General features: G+C 36.9%; 1 protein-coding gene across 8 annotated transcripts in view; it reads right to left on the bottom strand.

Moving 5' to 3' along the window:
- Nucleotides 1-26,458, bottom strand: part of ANK3 (ankyrin 3) — a 749,833-nt gene that overhangs the window by 15,135 nt on the left and 708,240 nt on the right. For 5 of the 8 annotated variants that reach the window (XM_024986627.1, XM_059882494.1, XM_024986631.2 and 2 more), the window contains 5 exons: nucleotides 25,505-25,648; nucleotides 22,572-22,880; nucleotides 22,202-22,292; nucleotides 19,216-19,594; nucleotides 4,518-4,605 (listed from right to left, as the gene is read on the bottom strand). In XM_024986627.1, the coding sequence (XP_024842395.1) occupies nucleotides 4,540-4,605; nucleotides 19,216-19,594; nucleotides 22,202-22,292; nucleotides 22,572-22,880; nucleotides 25,505-25,648 (989 nt within the window). In that variant the 3' untranslated portion in view covers nucleotides 4,518-4,539. Of the gene's footprint in view, nucleotides 1-4,517; nucleotides 4,606-16,702; nucleotides 16,735-17,164; nucleotides 17,457-19,215; nucleotides 19,595-22,201; nucleotides 22,881-25,504; nucleotides 25,649-26,458 lie in introns of all 8 variants that reach the window. The other 3 variants (XM_059882493.1, NM_001105620.2, XM_059882492.1) reach the window with 2 other exon arrangements.

Raw genomic sequence — 26,458 nt, forward strand, 5'->3', positions numbered from 1 at the left:
CCAATCCCAAAGAAAGGTAATGCCAAAGAATGCTCAAACTACCGCACAATTGCACTCATCTCACACGCTAGTAAAGTAATGCTCAAAATTCTCCAAGCCAGGCTTCAGCAATATGTGAATCATGAACTTCCTGATGCTCAAGCTGGTTTTAGAAAAGGCAGAGGAACCAGAGATCAAATTGCCAACATCCGCTGGATCATGGAAAAAGCAAGAGAGTTCCAGAAAAGCATCTATTTCTGCTTTATTGACTATGCCAAAGCCTTTGACTGTGTGGATCACAAGAAACTGTGGAAAATTCTGAAAGAGATGGGAATACCAGACCACCTGACCTGCCTCTTGAGAAACCTGTATGCAGGTCAGGAAGCAACAGTTAGAACTGGACATGGAACAACAGACTGGTTCCAAATAGGAAAAGGAGTTCGTCAAGGCTGTATATTGTCACCCTGTTTATTTAACTTACATGCAGAGTACATCATGAGAAACGCTGGACTGGAAGAAACACAAGCTGGAATCAAGATTGCCGGGAGAAATATCAATAACCTCAGATATGCAGATGACACCACCCTTATGGCAGAAAGTGAAGAGGAACTAAAAAGCCTCTTGATGAAAGTGAAAGTGGAGAATGAAAAAGTTGGCTTAAAGCTCAACATTCAGGAAACGAAGATCATGGCATCTAGGCCCATCACTTCATGGGAAATAGATGGGGAAACAGTGGAAACAGTGTCAGACTTTATTTTTCTGGGCTCCAAAATCACTGCAGATGGTGACTGCAGCCATGAAATTAAAAGACGCTTACTTCTTGGAAGAAAAGTTATGACCAACCTAGATAGCATATTCAAAAGCAGAGACATTACTTTGCCAACAAAGGTCCGTCTAGTCAAGGCTATGGTTTTTCTAGTGGTCATGTATGGATGTGAGAGTTGGACTGTGAAGAAAGCTGAGCACTGAAGAATTGATGCTTTTGAATTGTGGTGTTGGAGAAGACTCTTGAGAGTCCCTTGGACTGCAAGGAGATCCAACCAGTCCATCCTAAAGGAGATCGGTCCTGGGTGTTTATTGGAAGGACTGATGCTGAGGCTGAAACTCCAATACTTTGGCCACCTCATGTGAAGAGTTGACTCATTGGCAAAGACCCTGATTCTGGGAGGGATTGGGGACAGGAGGAGAAGAGGATGACAGAGGATGAGATGGTTAGATGGCATCACTGACTCGATGGACATGAGTTTAGGTAAAAACTCCAGGAGTTGGTGATGGATAGGGAGGCCTGGCGTGCTGCGATTCATGGGGTCGCAAAGAGCTGGACATGACTGAGCAACTGAACTGAACTGATGTTGCTACAAATGGCATTACTGCATTCTTTTTAATTAGCCAAAGAAATCTTGAGAAAGAAGAACAGAGCTAGAGGTACGATGCTCCTTGACTTCAGACTATATTACAAAGCTATAGTAATTAAAACAGTATGCTACTGGCACAAAAACACACACACAGATCAATGGAACAGACTAGAGAGCCCAAAAATAAACCCACACATTTATGGTCAATTAATCTATGGCAAAACAGGCAAGAATATGCAATGGAGAAAAGCATCAATAAGTGATGCTGGGAAAATTGGACACTCACATGTCAAAGAATAAGAATAGAACATTTGTCACAACATATAAAAAGAAAACTAAAACACTTAGAATAGATTAAGGACCTAAAAGTAATACTGGGAACCACAGAAGTCCTGGAAGAAAACACAGAATACTTTTTGACATAAACTGTAGCAATATCTTTTTTGGATATGTCTCCTAAGGCAATGGAAACAATAGCAAAAATAAGTGGGTCAAAATAGTGGATAAGGAAGATGTGGTGTATATATATATATGGAATGGAATATTTAAAAAGTGAAATTTTGCCATTTACAACAGCATAGATGGACCTGGAGAATATTATGGTTTGTGAATAAGTCAGAGAAAGACAAATACATATTTATTTTTTAGTCCACATATAAGTAATAACAGAATATAGCAAAATATAGACTCACAGATATAGAGAACAAACCACTAGTGACCAGTGGGGAGAGGGAAGGCAGAAGGGACGAGACAAGGGTAGGAGATTAAAAGGTACAGACTAAGGTGTGTACAGTAAATTAGCTACAAAGACATATTGTACAGCCCAGTGAAATATAGCCAGTATTTTACAAAAACTTTAAATGGAGTATAATCTATAAAAATTTTGAATGGAGTACAATCTATAAAAATTTTGGATCACTGTGTTATGCATCTGAAACTAATATTGTAAATCAGCTACACCTCAATTAAAAAAAAAAAATATATATATATATATATGTCTTTTACTAGGTTCAGCAGTAAGACATGAATAATGGGTGGGTTCATTCTAGATATTGCCTCACTGATGTCATCCTTAATTTTCTCATCTCTCACCCTTATCATCTGACAAAAAGCAATTCATGTCACTATCTCTTGATTCAGCCTTACTGTCACTACCTCTTACAATCCTTACTGCCCAAGCCAGCATCTTCAGTAGTTTAACAGGTTATCTGCTCATCTATTATGGTCACCTCCCTTCATTCTGTGTCTTGCAGCTAGAGTAAGTGATGCAAAACCTAAACTTTTAGTGGAAAGAGGCTTATGAGACCGGAATCTTTCTTACCTCTCCAGACACAAGGCCAAAACCTTCTACCAGCTGCACTGACCTATTCTCCCTTCTTGTTTCTTTCTCCTTCTGGCCTTGGCAAAATGCTGTAGCCTATGCCTGGAAGGCTATCCCAAACACCATCCAGTGTCTTCCTCTTTACCCAACTGAGTCCTATTCACCCTCTAAAACAGCTCAAGCATCATTTTCTCAAAGAAAACCTTCCCTGTCACCTCAGACAAGGTCAGATATCCAGTTACCAGGGTTAAGAGTGTGGGCTCCGGAGCTGCCCGTTAGGGTTTGCATCCTATTTCTGCCGCTTTTTACTTAGGTGACCTTGGGCAATTCTGAGCCTGTTAAATGGGGATGATAAAGGTGCCAGTCCAAGAGGACTGACTGTGAGAATCAAGTGAAGGGTATGCCTGGAGCACTGGGTGAGGATGTAGAGCAAACGTTGTTATTTCCAGAGCTCTCTGCAGTTCCCAGGAGTTTCCTCAAAGCCTGAAATACTGAAACGACTGCCTACCATGAACTCTCCAAACACAAGGTCAGTGAGGACCAGGACCGCCCTAGTGTTGTTGACTAGTGATTCCCCAGCGCCTTAGGCAGAAAGCCTCATGGAGAGAAAGGGAAATCAATCCTTAAGTGAATAAGCAGGCAAATAATAAGAGTTTTTCTGGCGGTGGAGGGACTAAGAATTTCTTTGGGTCTTAGTTACAGTCACCTCACATACAAAATTTGGGGCAACGAGACTCTGATTTCTCAGTTCCTTATGGCAACACTCCAAATACCAGGATTCTGGTAACTGGGGAACAGCAGATGAATGGAAGTGGAAACTGGGATCTCTTTGCTCTTTGTTTCTGGGGGCTATGAAAACTCTTGGTGAACAGCCCTAAGAACTCATCCAGCTTTGTCTCACAGACTTACAAAGAGCTTTTCAAAGCTCTATCTGCTTTTTCACCCCATAGGGGCTTTCTAATTGTGGTTCTGTAGGAAGAACTAGCACAAAGTAAAGTTCAGAAAACAATATTAAAGGAAAACACCCTTCTTTCTGAAGAAAAATTCAGACAACTTTAAACAAAGCTCACTAAACATTTTAACTTAGAAAACACAGTAGTCCCATTAGCCTCCTATTTAATTTGCTTTGTTTATACAAAATATATTAAGTAGTACACAGAGATTTTGGTCACTTCATTTAAACTTGGCAACCACTATATTCCAACCAAAATTATAGTCTCAGATGCTGTTCTGCAAAAATGGTGGGAAACTGAATCAATACAACTTTCCAAGTACATTTATATGAACTATTTGTTGCCAAATAACCTTCCTGTTAGAATGAATAATGCTACTGCATCTTAAACACTGAGCCTTCACTCTTTGAGGAGACTCAATGATCAATATTTACACTTGCTTCTGAAAACATCATTTACATTTAAATTCCTGACTAAATTGTGAAGAGAAAGTCTATGGACTGTGAGCTGGAGGCCATAGTTTTAGTGTGTGTGTGTATGGGCTCCCCTGGTGGCTCAGTGGTAAAGAATCTGCCTGCCAATGCAGGAGACAGTGCCCGGGTTCGATCCCTGGGTCAGGAAGATCCCTGGGAGAAGGAAACGGCAACCCACTCCAGTATTCTTGCCTGGGGAAATCCCATGAACAGAGGAGCCTGGCAGGCTAGTTCATGGGGTCACAAGAGTCAGACACAGCTTAGCAACTAAACAACAACAACATTTTATACACAAACATAAAAAGGACTCCAACTGCATACTGGATATTCAAAGCTGTAATTCCATGAAAAAGAGAGGAAGGGTGCAGGAGGCATGGATCACTTATTTGGTGAAATTAGATGTGCTAGTGTTGTTGATTTGAGCACACTTACTTACCACGTTGGTTGACCGTTTACTGTTATGAATGGCTCTTCTTTTCCACTTGACGGATTTCTTTCTTCGTCTTCATCTTATAAGCTTCTCCCTGTTTTGAAAGGAATGTACACATTAAGATTCGTGGTGAAAGAGTTTTCATTAAAAAGCAGGTTCCGTTCTGGTTCCTTGAGGCTAGATTAGGGTAAGTGAGACACAGTTTAAAGCACTTTGTCACTTCATGTCCAAAAATACCATCTATTTACCTTAACCACACAGCTCAGCAGCATCAAGGCAAGCTGGAGAGCACCATCAGAATGAATACCATGTTACTATACTTCACAATCATTCATTCTATTAGTGATCATTCAAACAGCCTGTCCATTTCCTGTGAAGCTAGAAGAAATCACTAAAGCTTTCAAGGCACTCAAACCCCCGTTGTAAAAAATATTAGTAAGTTATAATTTATGCCTTTTAAAGTCAGCAGAATGTTAAGCAATCTGTTGTAATGAGACGGAAATTTCTCAGTAAAGCACTAATCATGAACTAAACACCATGGAAGTGCTGTCGGGCTGAGAGACCTTTTCTAATTCGTGAAATTACCACGCCCTTCCTCTTACTCCTGACAAAGTAGGCATCCTTTTTCCATAAAACAAGACCTCTCTTCACTGAGCATCAAGGACACACTTCTCTGTGAGCAAAGTGGTTTGCACAAATGCTCAGCTTTTAACCTACTTAAAACAGAAAATGCAGTAGTCCTTCCAATTTTCTGAATTACTCCTCAGAAATTTTCAGTTTAGTTTTTTCTTATGTAAACACAGGTATTGAAGTTTCTTTTTTTTTTATTTTTATGAAAAGGGTAAGGTCTGAGAAAGGAAAGAAATGAAAAATAACCAGAGATGTTTTCTCCGGGAGTTAGAGATTCATTTGCTGAGTTACGCTGCTCGGTGATGACTTTGGTTCTTTAACTGGTACACGGGAGATGGGCTGTTGTTAACCCAGAGAGGAAAATCCTCTTCAGGCTAAGATGGGGGAGAGGGGGATTTGTATTCCCCTGTAGAATATACTGGAAAGAGATTCAGTGTAAGGATCTTATGACAAGCTTTTATCACTCTGACTTTTAATTAAACCTTGTGCATCTGCTGGAAACAAGTGCTCTCTCTCCAGGTCCTTGGCTGCCGGTAGAGTGCTGGGCCGGGAGGGCTAGGGTCGGGGATGGCCGAGGGATTTGGTTGTGGTGGAGGGTTTTTAAATTTTCTCTCCCATGCTTGAACTGGCACATTCCATCCTCCATAAATGAAATGATCTCTGTGAAAACTCTAAAGATAGTAAAAGTATATGGTGTTAAAGAATGTTAGGAAGGAAAGTCTTTTTCTTTGACCCTGATCAAATACACAAGATGTCAAAAGCAGCAAATGCTTCAAGCTGCCACACTGCAGATGCCAGGCTGTTAGAAGCATGTTCTAAAGCATTCACAAAGCCTTTATCCTCTGCTTTCTTTTTGACAGTTCCTCTCCATTACCACGTCATCATGTTTTCTCTCTTGTGGGATAACAATTCGTCTTAGTACTTTCCGAGTGATCTGTATAGGAAGCAATAGTGAAAAGGAGAGCTTTTTCTCTCTTCTGTTTCAAGAGCTGACACTATAGCAAACAAATAGAAAATCTAAACCCAAGAGAAGCATGAAATCCCGTTGGTGATTACTTTTCTGGTGATGAGGTTGCCTTCTTCATCAGTAAACTGTTCTTCTGTGACAGATTCACCAGGAATGGTTTTTGCTTCCTCTCCCTAAAGGATGTGGCATAAAGATTAGCAATAAACTAGATGCATAGATCTCCACACCACTCCATACACCACACACATGCTCTGTGGAATTTTAGAAAAAGAAGGTATAAAACTCTACTTGCTATTCGAGGGCAAGGGGAGAAGACTGACTCCATGGAATTATTTAGCAGTCAACAACATTCAAAGCATTAAACCTCAAATACATATAAGAATGATGGTTAGCAACAAACTCCAAGAAGGAAGAATTTGAAAATATGTAATCATACAATGCAGTTATACATCGATAGACAGACAAAAAGGTTTTATTTGTTGAAAAAAGATTTAGCTAATGATTAGAGCTCTAATTAGATTATTTCACTTTGAATAAATGTTTCTTCACTAGTTCTACCAAATCTCTCATTTTGGTGGATTGCCTTGTATCTAATTTGAATCTTAGTTGGGGTATTATATTAATCACTCTTTGCTTAATTTAAAAATTCCTTTACTGAGGGTAATATGTACATTTTTTTCTAGTACTGTGAGAAAAGTTGAGAGTACAGAGAAAACCTTATTTTTTTCTACACTTAGCCTTTCATAAGTTGTATATGCTAATAACCATGTCTGATGAAGTACATAGTTTCAGAATATCATCTTTAAGTGAAGGAACCCTCTGTGATGACTGATTAATTACTTAAGGAATGTTATGATGGCATCTTTCAGGTAGTGACTGCTATCTGATTTAGAAGAGGAAATTGTCAAGGCTCTTCCTCTGGTGAGTTAAAAAAAGGGAATCAATCCTTAACTTGCCAAGGTGGCCTCATATTTTCCTGCTAATAGCTCAGTAGATTTAGATGGTTCCTTAATACCTATTAGCTTTATGATTATATGATAAGAAAAACCACTCAGAGAGCAAAAATAGGACTGTATTTATAACACATTACCTTCTTCACTGGTGTCAACATTAGGTCAGTCTCACTTAAGAGTTTTGGGGAACAAGAACAAACACCTTAAGTGCAGACCCACTTTAGAGACCTGCTGACCTGTAGTAAAACTTCTTGTTGAAGAGGTGACCTGGGCAATGCAATAGTACTATGTACTATAGTTACTGTACCCTGTACTTTTTTCTTTTTTTTTTTAAAGGAAAAATGGCAAATCTTGATGAAGACAGCTGAGTTTCTGGGAGAGTCAGGATTCTAACTCTTTTAATGTTACGGTCATGGGAAAGGTGGTAGTTCTGAGAATTTTGCCACTGTCTGCCGATGGTGAGAAATTCTATGATTGTTTTTATTACAGCCCGTAGAAAGGAAGTTCTGGTTTAAAATAACAAAGACTAACTGAAATCTACCTTATTTTGCTAACAAAACTCTGTTTTCTTTTTTTTTTACGAAGTGACTTTGTTTTCTTATAGATTGTGGGCTCATAGGTCATGCATGGGATATTTGACTCTTTTTACCTCACTGGAGTACAGAGATGGGATGAAAATAAAACAAGATGTTTCTTGTTGTTCATGCTTGTTTAGTTCATCTTGAACCTTGTTTATGACTAATTTCATTTAGCACAGTTAAGAGAGGGAAGGAAATAGAAAAATGTGTAGAGGTGTCCTGCCTGAATGCACTAAAATCTGTAACAAGTTCTTAAGGAGTATTATTTATGTTTTGCACCATTGGTCAAGAGATACTTGGAATAACAGGCATGTCTGGCCTTAGGGTACAAAATGAAGCAGGGCAAAGGCCAGAACACACTGGTCAAAGCAAATATCCTTTTCCAATGACCCAAGATGGGTACATTCATACAATACGTATGAATATTACCAGATGGTCAACACCATTATCAGATTAATTATATTCTTTATAGCCAAAGACAGAGAAGCACTATACAGTCAGTAAAAACAAGACCTGGAGCTGACTATAGCTCAGATCATGAGCTACTTATTGCAAAATTCAGGCTTAATTTGAAGAAAGTAGGGAAAACCACTAGGCCATTCAGGTAAGACCTAAATCTAATCCCTTATGATTATACAGTAGCGGTGACAAGTAGATTCAAGAGATTAGATCTGGTAGAGTGTCTGAAGAACTATGGACAGAGGTTCGTAATGTTATATAGGAGGCAGTGACCAAAACCATCCCAAAGAAAAAGAAATGCAAGAAAGCAAAGTGGTTGTCTGAGGAAACTTTACAAATAGTTGAGGAAAGAAGAAAAGCAAAAGGCAAGGGAGAAAAGGAAAGATATACACAACTGAATGCAGAGTTCCTAAGAATAGGAAGGAGAGATAAGAAAGAGTTCTTAAATAAACAATGCAAAAAATAGAGACAAACAATAGGATGGGGAAGACTAGAAATCTCTTACAGAAAATTGGAGAGATCAAGGGGACATTTTATGCAAAGATGGGCATGATAAAGGACAGAAATGGCAAGGACCTAACAGGAGCAGAAGAGATTAAGAGGTGGCAAGAATACACAGAAGAACTGTACATAAAAAAGTCTTAATGACCTGGATAACCATGATGCTGTGGTCACTCACCTAGAGCCAGATATCCTGGAGTGTGAAGTCAAGTGGGCCTTAGGAAGCATTACTACGAACAAAGCTAGTGGAGGTGATGGAGTTCCAACTGAGCTATTTCAAATCCTAAAAGATGATGCTATTAAAATGCTGCACTCAATATATCACAAATTTGAAACCTCAGCAGTGGCCACAGGACTGGAAAAGGTCAGTTTTCATTCCAATTCCAAAGAAGGGTAATGCCAAAACATGTTCAAATGACTGTACAATTGAGCTCATTTCACATGCTAGTGAGGTTATGCTCAAAATCCTTCAGTGGTATATGAACTGAGAACTTCCAGCTGTCCAAGCTGGGTTTCAAAGAGGCAGGGAAACCAGAGATCAAATTGTCAACATTCATTGGATCATGGAGAAAGCAAGGGAGTTCCAGAAAAACATCAACTTCTGCTTCACTGGCTACACAACAGCCTTTGACTGTGTGGATCACAACAAACTGTGGAAAATTTTTAAGAGATGGGAATACCACACCACCTTACCTGTCTCCTGAGAAACCTTTATGCAGGTCAAGAAGCAACAGGTAGAACCAGACATGGAACAACGGACTGGTTCAAAATTTGGAAAGGAATATGACAAGGCTGCGGAAAAGGCAATGGCACCCCACTCCAGTACTCTTGCCTAGAAAATCCCATGGACAGAGAAGCCTGGTAGGCTGCAGTCCATGGGGTCCCTAAGAGTCGGATACGACTGAGCGACTTCACTTTCACTTTTCACTTTCATGTATTGGAGAAGGAAATGGCAACCCACTCCAGTGTCCTTGCCTGGAGAATCCCAGGGACAGGGGAGCCTGGTGGGCTGCCGTCTGTGGGGTCGCACAGAGTCGGACACTACTGAAGTGACTTAGCAAAGCATGACAAGGCCGCATACTGTCACCCTGCTTATTAAACTTTTATGCAAAGTACATCATGTGAAATGCTGGGCTGAATGAAGCACAGGCTGGCTGTTTTCTCCTGGAATCAACATTGCCGGGAGAAATATCAACCTCAGGTATGTAGATGATACCACTCTAATGGCAGAAAACGAAGAGAAACTAAAGAGACCCTTGATGAGGGTGAAAGAGGAGAGTGAAAAAGCTGGCTTTAAACTCAATATTGAAAAAACTAAGATCATGGCATCTGATCATATCATTACTTCATGTCAAATATAAGGGGGAAAAGTGGAAGCAGTGACAGATTTTACTTTCTTGGGCTCCCAAATCACTGCAGATGGTGACTTCGGTCATGAAATTAAAAGACACTTGCTCCTCGCAAGGAAATCTATGACAAATCTAGTGTTAGCTGCTCAGTTGTGTTTGACTTTTGTGACCCCATGGACTGTAGCCTGCCAGGCTCTTCTGTCCATGAAATTCTCCAGGCAAGAAAACTGGAATGGTTAGGTATTCCCTTTTCTAGGGTATCTTCCCAACCCAGAGATCAAACCCATCAAACTACACTGCATATTAAAAAGCAGAGACAATCACTTTGCTGACAGAGGTCAAAGCTATATTTTTCCAGTAGTCATGTAGGGATGTGATTGCGAGAAAGACTCTTGAGAGTCCCTTGGACTGCAAGGAGATCAAACCAGTCAATCCTAAAGGAAATCAGACCTGAATATTCACTGGAAGGACTGATGCTGAAGCTGAAGCTTCAATACTTTGGCCAGCTGATGTGAAGAGCCGACTCCCTGGCAAAGACTGATGCTGGGAAAGACTGAAGGCAAAAGAAGGGAGCGGCAGAGATGGTTAGATAGCATCACTGACTCAACAGACATGAATTTGAGCTAACTCTGGGACAGGAGTTAACAGAGGAGTCTGGAGTACTACAGTCCATGGGTTGCAAAGAGTCAGGCACAACTTAGCACCTGAACAACAACAATGGTTGGTTTTACACATTTAGGAAAAAACATTATTTTACAAGTAAAGGCTTAGAGGCACCAGAAAACTCAAAAAAGGTCATGAAGGATTTCACTATAGTTTAAACATGAGTAAGTGAGCTATGTTTGAGGTAACTACTGGACATGTCCAGGTCCTTGAGTGTTAAGACAATTCCAGGATCCTAGGAAAATCCATTAAAATTGCCACCTATTAGAGATGGTTATAAATTGACTCTTCAGTGGGGAAAGATGCCAATTTTCAGACACTCTGAAAGACATTTCTAGTAGGTATATTTATAAGCACAGAAAATACACTTAAATATATTGATTTATATTAATAGCCTTAGAAAAAAGCAAAGTCCTGTTTATAAATAACAAGCAATATAGGTTGATGAGATCTGCTGTGGTATGCAGGCATTGTTTCCTACTGAAAATTCATACTATTTATGTATAACTAAAGGTAAAGATACTTATCTTAATCTTAAATGGGCACTAAATATGGTCAACCAGTGCCTTAGTAAGGTCAAAACGAGTTGCATGATTACGTAAAAACTCACTAAATTTGGGGAATGGATTAGATAGTAGTTAATTAGATAGACTGGAAAGTTAGTCAAGTGTCACAAAATACATGTAAAATTTTTTTTCATCTTTCATTTGTCAGGTACATCACAGGCTCTCTGAAGTTCTTGAAAATATTTGTACTTTTAAGTAAATAAAATTTCCATGCTACTTTCGGTAATGGCATTATTTTTGGCAATATCTCCACCTACTTTTTCCTTGCCTATTTCAAAGGAAAATTAGAGCACATACAGTGTCACAGTATCATTTATGGTAGCCACCTTTATGAAGACTAGCTGTACTTCCCTTTGGAAGTACTGCATTTTAGGATTTCTATTTTTCTCTTCTTGAATAAAATGAATAACAACATGAAATGTATGAATTTGCTTTAATGTATAGAACATTAAAACTTGAACTTTCAAAAGATGGGATGAGAAAGATATATATATAAACTTAGCAAACTGCTAAGCAATATGTATAGTATAACCCATTTTCATATTCCTAGAAACCCACATTCTGGGGATCTATGTACATGTATATTCTGTGTACACATACATACTGTTATAGGTATATAAAATAATCTGAAGCTTGTGAACAACAGTTACCTCTGGTAAGTAGAATGGATAGGTTGAGCTTTTTTGTACTTTTGAATTGTTTGGTGGGGAAAAACATACATTTAAATGCTTGTTTTGAAAATCAGTAAAATTGCTCAAAGGTAGAGATAAAAATATAGTTGAACTATATAGTAAAAATTCAGTTGTTTGAATCTTATCAAAGTCCACAATGGTTTGAATTAAAGTTTTTACCTGTGTAATCATAGAATTTGCTGAGCAAATAATATAAACAAGCTCATAGAGACTGGTCAGTTTACTTAAACTACTTCCAAATTTGAAACCACCGTGATATTATATATGAATAAATGAATATACTTATAAAATTTAAAAATCCCTAAACAAATGGGAGAGTTTAAGTTCATTCATTTCTTAGGGACTTGAGAATATTAAACAAAAAATATTTAAAAATTAGAAAATGAATTCACATATGAAATGAAAGAGAAAAATCATAAAATTATGCTTTCATCCTCTTTATTATACAACTTGAATGGCTATAAAGACAGATTTGCCTAGACCTGAGGTAACGGAATCTACTGTTTCCATTGGTACTTCCTGGCGAAAGCTAGCTCTGGAAGGGGGGAGCAACTCTCAAACAGTTATCAGCTCTAGATTCTAAGTGCCGAGGGGATTACTATGCAAACAGTGTAAATATACTGGTTCAGTCCAAGTTGGACAGCCTCCATAAGTAGGTCAAATTCCTGGCATTCCAGCCCCATCAAACGGTTTCCAAGAAAAATAGCCTAATGCTGTCTCCTTCTGTACTACTGGAAAAGTCTAAGTGACCAAGTGCCTAATTGAATCTAGGAAAAGTTACTCCCTTTCATTTTGTCCTGGAAGAGAATACAGTATTGTGGAAAAGGCAGGTAGAAGGTGCGTCACTAGAGGGCCAGGGGTTGGGTTCTGGTTCCAGAATGTTTAACATCCAGCTGAGTGATTTTGGGTAAATCAATTCATCTCTAATGCTTGGTTTTATCATCTAGGAGAAGAAATAATTTTAGTCTCAATGACTCCTTTAGGTCCTAACATTCTCATTTTATGTTTTTTTGTTTTTTTTTTTAAACAGAGATGGAGCCCATGTGACATTTACCGTGTCGTACTTGCAGTCTCAAGCTCCTTTACATTATGAAGGTACGAGTGTATGGAATAAAGAGAAAAAGCAAAAGAAATGTGTTCTTTTTCAAGGGCCCCCAAAATCTGATCAGAAAAAAAGTAACCAGAAAGATTTCTATATATATAGTTTACAAAGATTTTTTGTTATACCTATTATACCTTCCAATTATAATTATAGTTATTCTTTAGCTTTTGGGTTTTCTGACAAATATAAAAGACATTTCTCAAAGCTTGTTTAAATGATTCCATTATTTATACAATGACCTCCCCATTTATAAAATCCATCTTCTGATGATTCCACTCAACCTCCCTAAAATTACACTGACTTCAAGGAGTGAAGATTTGGAGAGCACACAGTCTCCTGTGTTTTATGAAGCCTATAACATCATAGTGTATTTCAGTCTTTTAAACTTAAGCTCTTAATAAAAATGTTTATATATATATATAATTATATGTTACACTTAAATATATAAATAATTCATGCTAACAAAATTACTTAAAAGCTGACTTGCTAGTGCATGTCTAGAATTTTAGGAGACCAAAATAACCCTCATTGACTTAGGGAGGGGGTTGATGTTCCTATTGTTTTTAGTATTCTCCAGAGTAAAACTTCTCTACATTCTCTCCCACTTTTTATGCAGGATTATGTCTATTTCCTTCTGTCATATGTACAGGAGTCAAATTCTCTACTGGGCAGCTGTTATAAATGAATGAGGTGAATTTGACACAACATGAGTATGTCATATGTTAAGCATAAAGCCATTATGTCTGGTTTGCTTTGTCTAGATGTTTTACTTTAAAATAGTAGTTCTTAAAGACAGTAATCATGGGACTAGCAAAGCCTGAGCAGAATAATGGCAGAATATTTCAGAATATGTTCTGAAAAAACAAATTAAATATTTCTTCCCTTTAATCCCAGAAAATGTGTGGAAGGTATCTTTATGAAGTATCTTTATGAGATTATGAGGACTTTATAGATATCTAGTATATTTGCCAGCATATGACCTGCTATCAATAAGTAATTTGGCTTGCCTACGTGGAATTTTCAAAGACGTGATGGCACCTATTGAGCTCGAGGTTGATTTGTGGATAATTTAGGATTTAGACAAGGACTTATTTTCTTCTCCGATGTTTCCAGAGTATTAGAAAAATTAGACTAGAGCAGATTTCGCATGTTTGCTTCTCTTCTTTCATCTCATCTACCTGAAAAGTATTTATAAGCAGCAGGATTGAGAAGTTTGGGATACGTAAGCCGACTTCCCTGCCTCTCTTTTGGGTCTCCAGACACTTTGGAAATGGGTGATAAGTTTGATAAGTGGTTTTCAATAGATACTTCCTTTCCTTTCTTTCTCTTCAGAGCTGCCAACCAAGGAGCCTCAGGTTATTTGGACCATATTCAAAGGCGTGTATTGAAAATGGCTTCCTAGTTCTCTGCACTCAAATTATTCTAACATCAAGAAAGATCTCTCTAAAGACATAGTAATGAAGATAAACAGCTTGCTGCAAGAAGGAGTCTGCGGGATCGCCCATGAACAAGGTCAGTACTTCAGAAGGCCTTTGTGGGGGAAATCAAGATTTATTCATAGTGTTCAGTTGTACTCGAACAGGGTGGAATTACATTTTTCACTTGCAGTAAGACTTGCTTCCCCTACTTAAAAAAATACAGCCTGATTTTTTTGTATGTCAGTCAAGTTAAAAACCTTATTTCAGGAAGTTTTGCTTGGTTTACATCGTCTCACATACATCTATGCCAGGCTATAACACTGAATTCTTAGTCACTGATTGATTGAGAAGAACTGATTTTAACTTAAAAACTGGGAAGACTGAGAAGGGAGCCTTTTCGTTCTTCTCTTTCTTCTTTATCTTACCTCATACTTCATAACAGCCTCTGGAATTTCAGTTGAACATTGCATTTGATATGAACTATTCTCTCACCAAGATAGAATCTTTGTTCACACACAGAACACTTCTCCAAGGAAAGCAGGATACAAATGCCAAGAACTCTCAGATAAAATGACAACTGCCACATGTCAAACACAGGCCTAGACAGAATACTCACTACCATACGACGTGAGTTTGTCCTTTCAGTGGTTGTTTTTATCAGTTTTCAAATATGCCAACACACACAGCACTGTTTAGTTACCAAGCATGCTGAATTTTCCAAACCACAAGGAAGGTTCTAGTAATACAGCATTGCCCCACACTGATCTAGCTTTGGGATACCTTTATAATCAAACGTCGGCGAATAACTCGGGTAGTGACTCTCCGTTCCTCCTCCGAGCTTGAATCACTCTCACTGCCTTTCAAGTCCTGATAAATGCATTTTTAGTATAATTTTTACCATCACATTTAAAAATAAAAGACATTCTGAGAAAGGAAATCAAGAAAGAATTACTTTTTTACTTGCTAGATCTCCCTCTAAGGAAAATCATGATGTATATTTGTGGAAATCTTAAAAAAATTTAAGTGGAAGGAAATTTTGAGTAGGATTCTAAATGAAATTTGTATATGTATGGCTGCTGCTGCTAAGTCGCTACAGTCGTGTCCGACTCTGTGCGACCCCTTAGACGGCAGCCCACCAGGCTCCGCTGCCCCTGGGATTCTCCAGGCAAGAACACTGGAGTGGGTTGCCATTTCCTTCTCCAGTGCGTGAAAGTGAAAGGGAAGTCGCTCAGTTGTGTCTGACTCTTAGCGACCCCATGGACTGCAGCCCACCAGGCTCCTCCGTCCATGGGATTTTCCAGGCAAGAGTACTCGAGTGGGGTGCTGTTGCCTTCTCCGATATGTATGTATATATGTGTATAAATATTAGTATAAAGTATATATAAAATATATATATTACTTTGACCTTTACCTGCATATATATACTTATGTGTATATATAAATGCAATGCATATATAAATGCATAAATATACATATGCAGGTAAAGAGCAAGATAGTAAAATTGTGAGTTCCTAAAAATAACAATTATGGAGACTTTGGCATCAGAAACTACATACATGCTACTAATTATTAGTTTGGGGAAACAGTATAGATTTAAAACTAGTTTAAAAATAAATATTATACATTTGACATGAATGTATAACCTTACAATTAAGGCCATCTTTGACGTGATCTACAGAAAAAGGCATAGTATTTCTGATTTTTATGATATGTTATTTTGAACATTGCAAAAGGTATACAAATATATCAGCATAATTTGCACCTAATACATAACTGGAACTCAGTAGATGTTTATTCCTGTATTCAAATGAAAGAATGTAAAATAGGTGAAAGCCTGAGGTGTTATTTTAAAGAAATTATATGAAATTAAAACAGAAACATTTCACAGATAACTACAGATAAGAATGTGGTAATTATACACTATTAATTTTTAGGTGATAAGAATAGGAATAAGGAAAAACTACTAAGTGATAGAGTCATAAGTCAAAGGGAAAATTATCTTCAGTTTTTACTTAAATGTCATGGTCCAGGAGTACATACTGAATAATTTTTTTTCTAAATGTTAATGGAAATGATTTTAGTATTTTGTTTTCTAAGTGTACTAGTTATGCCAAATCTGATAGTCTCAGAGATAGAAATTGTAGCTAATATTGGTAAAAATAGGGAAAAATATGTAAAACTGTTAAAGGAGGCATAAGTGTTAGCAAAAATTAATGAAATATTATTCAAATACAATAGATAATAAAGTAGGCCATTTTTACCAAAGGTAAACTTACCAAATATTCTAAAATGTTACAGTAATATCAATCTTACCTTTGTAGGAAATTTCATCTGAACAAAATACCCTATTGAATAATATGGTGTCAAAAGGAAATAGTTTTTAAGTTACTTAGTCCTTGCAAAGATACTGACTGATACATTGCCTATTACTTTAAAAATTTTTAAGAAAAGGACCATGCATTCTGGACACTTAGAATGATCTAAATATTGTGAAGGGTTGGGGGGGCGGGCTTACAATGGCTAAAAATTGCAGAAAAAGGTAAGACAGATTCATCTTGCAAAAGCATTACTGAGCATTCAGCGATTAATAGATTAGATGAGGCAGAAGAGAAAGTTAAACCTGAATTATCCATACGCAGAATCTTAGACTGGGGAAGGATTTTCACTGAGACATTTAAAAGCAGAAGAACATATGTTAATGTAAACAGTAACGATAAAGCTAGATGTCAATTATATCATAATCCTATCAAGAATCATCTGAGACCAGCCCCTCACATAAAGAATAAGTGGCCATTTGGCTAATGTTTGTTCCATTTTTCTCTGTACAATCTCTGCCAATATTAAGGTGAAGGGTAGGTAGAGAGGAGATGGTAGTAGAATCTTGATCAGGATTCCTTTTAGAGAATTCTCTTGGGCAGTGGCACAGAGGGTAACTCGGAGACCAAACGGAATTTTTCTGAGTGCTCCTTGCTATGGGTTGCTGCATGGAAAGTGGTGGAAAGTAGCAGAATTTTACCTTGTAACAGCAGGCAGTCATCCGTGTAAGAGCTGCACCCGGTCTTTTGACCTGATTTTTCAGGGGACAAAAAGGGGGCTGTTTTCTGAGATCATACATCCGATGACCTAGTTGGTTGCTATTGTACTATGGTCTAATCGCAGAAGAGACATCCTGAACATCTTCGGATTTCTTGAGAGGTCAGACTCTTATCTTCTGGAAGCTTTAACTTCATTATGAATTGCTATACTTCTGAAGACATTTTGCACTGGGGTAGGACCAATGACCAACACTAAAGGCACAAACTCACTTATAAGAAATCGCAAAAACATTTTTTAACAGTGATTATTTTCCAGTACTGATGAATTCAGCTGCATTTCCATCCAGGGTTAAGCCTTTCATTTTCAAATGAAAATGGTTCCCCACTGGGCAATATGTAGGCACATGTACATACATAGAAATACTTAACATTTATATTGTCATTTGATTTCAGAACTTTCCTATCAATTTCTAATGGGCTTGTGCAGAATACATTTTCATCATTAAAACATCACTATGTAGCCCCTCCCATCTATAGCTCCTCACTATAGTTTGTGGGCTCATTTTAAAAGGGAACATTCTATCCAAAGTCATACTGCTTAAATATACTGAGAGTTAACAAAAAGGCAGAAATCAATACTGAAAACAACACTTGTCAGGAAGGAAATGAAAGAAAAGCCCGAGAATTTTACTTCCTTTCACTTTCCTTCCTAACAAGCAGGAAAGTAATAAAAAAAAATAGCCTGCAGAAGGGAAAAGGAAAGGATATGATTAGTTAATAAGCTGATAATTAGCTTTTAAGTGGTTAGGAGTTTACTAAATTTTTCTAAACTTAAAATTAATTATGGATTCATTATTTTACAGAAGATTTTTTTTCTACCCAAAACACTGTAGAAGATCTTAAGTAAACTTGATGTTTTATGGAAAACTTCAAATACTACTATTCCAAAGACATATAACTCTCAATCTATGTCTACTGCGTAGTTCATGAAAAGACACAAAAATTGAGACAGCAAAAAGCAGTCAAAAATGTAGGAAACAGAACTGATATTAATTTTCTTATATCCATCTATGAATCATAATTTCAATTAAAAGTTTTTAATGTCTAAAAACGCTTACCCTCAAAGAATAAAGAAATAAATAATATAAAGAAATCATATAAATACTAAAAGCAAGCAAATAATTATGTGACGGTAAGGTTTTTAAATGATTAAAAACAAATATTAAGAGAATTATCAACTTAGATATAAAAGTTATTAAAATGATACTTTTAATGCTACATTTCTAAATGTCATCAATCAACAGTAGTATACCCACCTCATTTATTCTTGAGAACTGTGTTCCTTCAATTTTTAAAAAACCCTTTCAGGCAACAGAACTTACAGAGCTCGTAGTTGGGTCACAGGCTAGCAACTCTTTAAATTGTGTAAAAGAACCAGTGAGGGAGAGGATAATTATCCTCCATCCTCAAGAATGAAGACAAGTCAGGAAATCTAAATCCCAGACAGAATTAATATTGGATCTTAAGATACTTACTACTTAACATCCCTGTAATTTCCCTTCTGAAAAATGGCTAAAAAGATGTTTATTCCTAATGAACGAAGATATGGCAGCACACATTTTACTCAGTACTTTCTTTACTCCCATCATTAGTGTTACCATTTTTGATCACATATTTATAATTTGGAAATAGTAAAGAATATCGGGCCCAGTGCTACAAGATTATCAAAAAAATTGAAGAGTCAGGACTCTGAGATTAAATGAGAGCGCAGTCGAAGACTAGATGACGTACCTTCTGCTCAGACCCATTGGACCCCTCTTCTTCATGGAGGTTAAGCCGTGGCTTGCCATCTGCAGGAGAAGTCCTACTCATCTTTTTCATACTGACAGGCACACAGGGTTTAGGTTCTTCTATTACAAACTTGCTGGTTTCTTCTAGAGCCTTCTGATACGCTGCTAGTGATGATGCTGGTTCATCAACACGACCAGATCCTTGTATTTTTGGTTTCAGGGTTTCCTTTGCACTCTGTTTCCCTACATCATTTTGGGATTCTGGAAAGTAAGATTTTGTCTTTGCTTCTGGAGTGACTTCTGCATGGCTTCCATTGGCTTCAAATTTTCCAGGCTCCCCTTTGAGATAGGAGGTAATGGAATCTCTACACTGGTCAGGGCTGCAACAGAGAAAAGGTGGAAATTTACAATGGTAACATATGACTGCAAATGGGCTTCTGAGGCTCTGAATTGTCAACAACCATGTTTTTAACTATTTTTGAAGACATATAATAGAAAAGTATAAAAAATCCGGTTATTGGATTTCAAACTGCGGGGGTGCATCGTGGTATGGGGTGAGGAGATGATACACAGGCTCCGGGCTTCCTCTGCACTCTGATCCGCAACCTGGCTGGCTGTGCTGCCACTGTTTTTGTTTTAATTGAACTTCTACAGCCCCTTGGGTTCATGGACATACCCGGAGTCCCAGACCCACCAACCTAAAAGAGCTGGGGATCTCAAAATGCTTTTCTATTATCGCCAATGAAAAATCTGATGACAAAGGACAAAGTGAATTCCCGTGATAAGAGTTCTGGTATCCCCAAGAACCCTATGTTCCAGTCTCCGTGTATGTTTCCAATTGTGAATTTTACCGTCATGCTTTTCCAGACATGGAATGCTCCTGAGAACCTGACTTGGATTCTCATTTTTGTCCACTCCTGACCTCTGCTGACTCTCCTTGGTGATCAGGGTGTGGGTGCTCACCTGGTGCTTCTACTGCCTGTGAGAACTGTTTCCCTTTAGATTCTTGAAAATCTTTCTCTTCCATTACTTTCTTTTAAATTGGGTTTCTAAGTTTTACTAGTTTCAATATAGACTTTCTATCTTCTAGTTTGTATATTGTTTTCAGCCTCTTCGATTATTACCTGTAGAATTCTGAAGACAGTAAAAGCGGAGCAGTGTTTTCTGTGTAATATGTATATTATGCATGTGTATGTGTATTTCTTATAAATCAGATTCTGAATAAGCACCTTTCTCAAAAATATTAATAGCAATCCTATTCCATATGTTTAAGGACAGACACTCCCAGCATACTGTAAAGACTCTATATGATAAGTAACTCTATATGATAACTCTATATCTAACTCCTAACTATATCTAATTTCCTCTTATGCAACTATAAATTATGTGATTATATCTGAACTCAGACATCAAAATTAGTACTATATCTTGTCTCTATCGTCTCTTTTTTGTAGGCTGAACATAGAATTCATTGATGTTACAATTTTTCAAAAGGAGTTTTGTGAAATCTTCTTTGCAAATGTCTATACCCTCTTTGGGAATTTTTATTGAGCAAGCAATATGAAAATATTAAATATGATTATAAGATAAACTTAACATCAGTTCTTTTTACCCGGCTTATCACTAGTTGCCACTGAAGTAAAATATAGTTTAATCTGATGTGTGTAGAAAGAAAAATAATGCTAACTATTACTGAGAGTCTATTTGCATCGGTCACTGGGTAGGTATGCTACAGGCTTTCTTTTTCAATCTATAAACCTGTTTGAGGAAAGTAGTATTCTTATCTTTGAAGCCAATTACAGTGATGTTCTTAGAGCTTAGAAATTAAAATCGTAAAGTGCAGAACCTAATGATGGTGGGGTCTGAACCAGTGTTTGAAGGACACTAGCTCTTACCTTTCTACAGGAAGGCCACTATAAAAAAAGACGGCTTCATGATTAGGGAATTACTTTAGTTATAAACAAATTTGTATCATCGCAGTATTATTGGGGGTAAAGAATTACATATTAAGTAAATGTCGCTTAGTTGTGTCCTACTCTTTGCGACCCCAGGGTCTATACAGCCCATGGAATTCTCCAGGCCAGAATACTAGAGTGGGTAGCCTTTCCCTTCTCCAGGGGGTCTTCCCAACCCAGGTCTCCTGCATTGCAGGCAGATTATTTATCAGCTGAGTCACCAGGGAAGCATATGCTATGTTGCAAATTATCTAAAATATTCATGTAGAAAAAGAAAGGATATATAAAATGTTGTTTTTCTTAGTATGATAAGGACAGATGATTTTTTTTTGCTTCTCTGCATTTTCTATGACAAGACATTTAAAAACAATATGTAAAAGAAATTCACAAAAATTTCAGTGATGGTTATTGCAAATGACATTGTATTGATTTTTAAATCTATATTTTAAAATTTTGTTTAATAAGCATATGTATGTTTGAAGGAAAGAAATAATAAAAATGCTTATTTTTCTATAAGACTTAGAATTCTGTTTATTACATTTTAAAAGTGAGCATTAATTACTGGCTATGTGAAAAGAATAATAGAACAGGTAATAAAATAGAAAACAGTAGGCTTCTAAAGTAAAGAAAGTGCATCCATCTTTAGCATGTATAAAACTTTTTATATTTTACTTCAGCTAATTATCAGTAGCTTTAAAAATTATATTTGAGTTCAATGTAACTTGCCCTCTCTAGATTAGCCAAATGAACCAACCTTTCAAGGCATGTATTATCCCAAAATTGAAATGGTAATTTTAGAAAAAGAGTAACTGCTAAAAAGCATATATTTAAAACAGACTATTGGAATTTCTTGGCAGTGCAGTGGTTAGGACTGTGCGCTTTCCCTGCCAAGGGCCCAGGATTGATCTCTGGTCAGAGTATCCTACAAGCTGTTTGGCGTGGATGGATGATGGATGGATGGATAGATAGATAAATAGATAAACTAACACGTAACCTTCATTTCACTTTCCTTTTTCTGACCCAGAGCCATACCTGTCATCCAGTCGATCTAGTAACCCACCGGTTATTCTTCGAGCTTGAGCAGGGGACTCTAGGTTTCCACTTGATGTCTCGTTCTGCCAACCTGTAATTGAAGACATTTCCAGTTCTTCTTGCTGAACACGTTTAAGAATAGCCTGTACTTTTTCTTCTGTCATCTCCTCAGACTCGACTCCTTCTTTAAGTTGGATGTCCTCAAATAGAGATTTGAGTCTTTCTTCCGTTATCTCCTCATCAGGACCAGATTTTCCTTTCTCTTGCTGTTCAGAGCTTACTCCTACTTTTCTAGTCTGCTTCAATGGCTCTGCTGGTTTAACATCTTTTGGGGCCCCAGCCATCCTTCCGAGGTATTGAGGATACTCACTCAGACATATATTCTCCAACTGGCTCTCATCTACATCCACTGCTTCAGGTATTTCTGTTAAAGGCATTGAGTCTTCAAGTTTGCTGTCTTCTAAGGACGTGTCTTCTGCAGTTACAACTGGAGGTCCATCTGCTGAATGCTCTATGTTTCCCTGGGAAGGCACTACCCCATCACTCAGTCTACTGGGGGTTCTAAGGGGAGATTCTATGCTAGAGAGATCACTAAAATAATCATCTTGCTGGAAAGGGGTGGGAGGTGTGTAGTGCAACCCTGTGGGAGTTTCCAGTTCCACTTGAAGGGAAGGATAACCTATGGAAGACAGTACATTTGGACTGACTGAAATGAATTAGAGCACATCAAACAGAAACACATGGAATGACTTAAATTAGTTATGAAAATGTATGATGAATTACAGAACAATGTTGACAAATTTATTGGTTTAGTTCAAATACTTGTAATATAATGAAATAAAAGACTAGTGGCAAACTATAATAAAATAGAATACTAGTTAATTAAGATATAAATTGTTTCCATTGATTTTGGTCATTTTAATATAGTAACTTACATTCACAAATTTAATCCAGTATAAAGTCAGCTGTCATTATGTAAGATACATTTATTCCATGGCCAAATTAATACCTTTCTATCAATACTCTTTGCATGCAAAATCCACATTGTGGTGGACTGAATACAACAAACCATAAGAAACCAATTTTTATAATTACGTATAACTTAAGAACTGTACATAAGAGCAATGCTACTGAATTCTTAACTCTTACTTATTTCATATAAAATTTACAATAAAGAAAAATGAATTTAATCTTTGGAAAGAAATGACTACTAGATTTTAGAGCAGTAGCACTGTGGAAAAAAAATCTAGAAAGATGTTAGGAAAAGGATTTCAAAGGCAGATAAAGTAGAAAAGACTCCATGTAAACTTTTCAGGTATCATAATGTGACAGAGATGAAAAGGTTGTGTATGTATGGAAGTCTTGGTGAACTTGGTGGCAGGGACCCACTCAGAACCACGAATCAAATAAAGAGAGAAAAGAAATGATACACAACAGACAGGAGGAGAACCACTTGCAGAGAGCCTTTGAATGTTCATGACAATCCTGTGAAACACAGAGGTTTACTAACCAGCCTACGCAAAGGGGAAGGAGGGAGCAATTCCCATGTTTTAAACCTTGCTGTGTGTACTAAGGCAGTTATTTTTCTCCTTCAGCAGAGAGAGAAGTCAACAATGGTCTGGTCATGGTGAGGAAAGGAAGTTTCACAAAAGTTCAGCAAAGAGGAGAGACAGGAAAAAAAGGCAACCAGGCACATTTTCTGACTTATTGGTCTGCAAAACTGAAGTATAATTTTTCCATTAGTCCAAGGTAAATATCAATTTAGCTTTGGCTGTAAATTCAACTTGCTATAGGTTTTGAACATTTTTTATGTTATGGTCACCCATAAACCAAAATGTTGTTGAAAATTTGTCTAAGATTACATGAGGTTTATAGTCTGCACAAATAAAGTTGACTTCATAAACATTCCTAAATTTCCCTAAGAATTTTAAAAATAGGGAATGTAAAATACTAAGATGTAGGAACAGAAAGTCCTTATAAATTTAATAATATTCTGATTCTAAAATGTTAAAATTAAATGAGACTTTCAGTTCCATTGAATACTTTCATTGTTTTCTGATGATATTGTTTATTAGAAATACTTTTCTTAAATTTCCCAATAAAGGATATTAAAATCTTCTATAAATTGTGGTTTGGCAATAATTCAACCTTTGATATAACACTGGTCTATCTTTATCTTGTGTGCAGGGAGTCTGGGCACCAATACATGGTCTCATCTATAAGACAAAGCCTTGAAGAGAGCTTTTCTCCAGGTTCTGTAGTATTTATAAACTTAAACCACTTTTGACATTATTACCCTCATGTTTATGTTATGGGGATAACAAGGTACACTTTAAATTTTTTTACTGACTTTAGTAAGCAGAAACTTTCTAAGAATTTTGAGATCTTTTGTCATATGTGCAGATTTGTAAGTTACTGATTATTGGCTAACTTTTCTGTTTAAAAATGGGAAAATAATCACCATATTTTTCAAAAATTGAAATAATAGAAAAATATCTCTAGCTCCTCTTCTTGCCTCCACATAATCATTTTTTACTCAAAATTCATTATAGGAATAAATTTCCATTTATGAAGGTAGATGAGCATTTTGAAAAACATATTTATAATACTTTTCTTAATACTTTGATGGAAAAAAAGCCTCAACTTACAAAGTGAAGGAAATGACAATATTATTATATAAATTAAGCTAATGTAAAAGAGGAATTATTATGTTATTGGCGACATCTATGCTCATTGAATTAGGAATTATGCTACCTTATTATACACAACAGATAAGGTTTTGCCAAACAAAAAATGGCATCCTATGAAGTTAAAATAATGCTAAATAACTAAAACAGCTTTTTGAGTGATATATTAGCCTCTTTAAGCACATGCTTAAATAATTGGTTCTCGAAACAGTAATTAAGCATTTTACTTAACAATTTGTATAATAACCCACAATTTGATTTTACCCATATAGGAATAGAAGAGTCTTCTTGTGTTTTAGGTTAATGTAAAAAGTGACAAATCAGCATGTTCTCTAGATATTAAATTCTCTTCCATTTGGTCATATACTTGAGATACCAACTCTTTCAGTTAACTTAGGCCTTTATACCTCATTATTTGTATTTTATATAACAGACATTTATCAAGTTTGTTCTAACAGAGTGTTTGTTTGCAGACTGTGGCAGAGAATAAGCTGTGAAAATGAGAAATTAAGTCAAGCAAATCACAATTTAGTTGGTTTTACATGACTACTTTGTCCTACTGCACTTTCAAATTTTACCAAATGATTAAGTAAATATGAACACTAAATTCAATTACCATCCACGGGGTCATGGAAAACATTGTTCTCATCTGCAAAACTTCTGGTGCCTGAAATATTTCCATAATCAAATATTGGTCCTTCTAGCAGAGTCACTATATCTATTCGATTAATTTTTGTCAAGACCGAAGTTAAGGCATCAGCTGAAAAAGGATGAAAAAAAAAAAAGGTTGAAAACCCGATTACATTATTTTCTTTTACATCCTCACAATAGTCATATGAAGGCATGGCTTTCTTGACCCTCCTGACATTTTAGATCCTCCTTACTCCAGCTATGCAATATTCACTATTCAGAGGACTCAGAAAGCTCGTAGTTCTAGGGAAAGATGTTAGGGTTTTAATAAGCATTTTATGAAGCTGTGTGTGATGGCAACAACATTCATTCCATCTTGGTAAGGTGCAGAGCAAATGGGCCTCAAGAGAGCTAGATTCTTTTAGTTATAAGGGGAACTTATAAAACTTTAAACACTTTCCTCCCATTAGACTGTCAGAATTGGTCACCTCTGTACTTGATGCTTACCATTTTAATGCCTTACTAAGGTCAGGCTGACTCAGGCAAGCTCACAGTAACTGCACATTGTTGTGGGTTGGTATTTGTCACAATATACACCACTCTCTTTCCCTCACCTCAGCAAAACTAAACCACCCCAAACCCCAGAACACTGGAGAGTTCTCTGCCATCACAGAGCAGGCTGGATGAAATTATTTGGTCCTATCCTTCTATTTTCCTGCACATCCATTTCTGGCCATAGCAGTAACGTCAGTCTTTCCCACCACCACCTCATAACTGAACAGCTAGAATTATATTTTCATTTTTGATGGTCACAGAACTACAGACAAAATGTAAAAATCCCCTACTGCTTGCTTCATAAAAAGCTCCCTAAAGACAGAAGTTTAGAAGGTTAGCATGAAAGTAAAGAAGTATAACTTCAAAAGACTTGTGATTATTTTAT

Source organism: Bos taurus, chromosome 28, assembly GCF_002263795.3.
Source record: "Bos taurus isolate L1 Dominette 01449 registration number 42190680 breed Hereford chromosome 28, ARS-UCD2.0, whole genome shotgun sequence".
NCBI classification, from domain to species: domain Eukaryota; kingdom Metazoa; phylum Chordata; class Mammalia; order Artiodactyla; family Bovidae; genus Bos; species Bos taurus.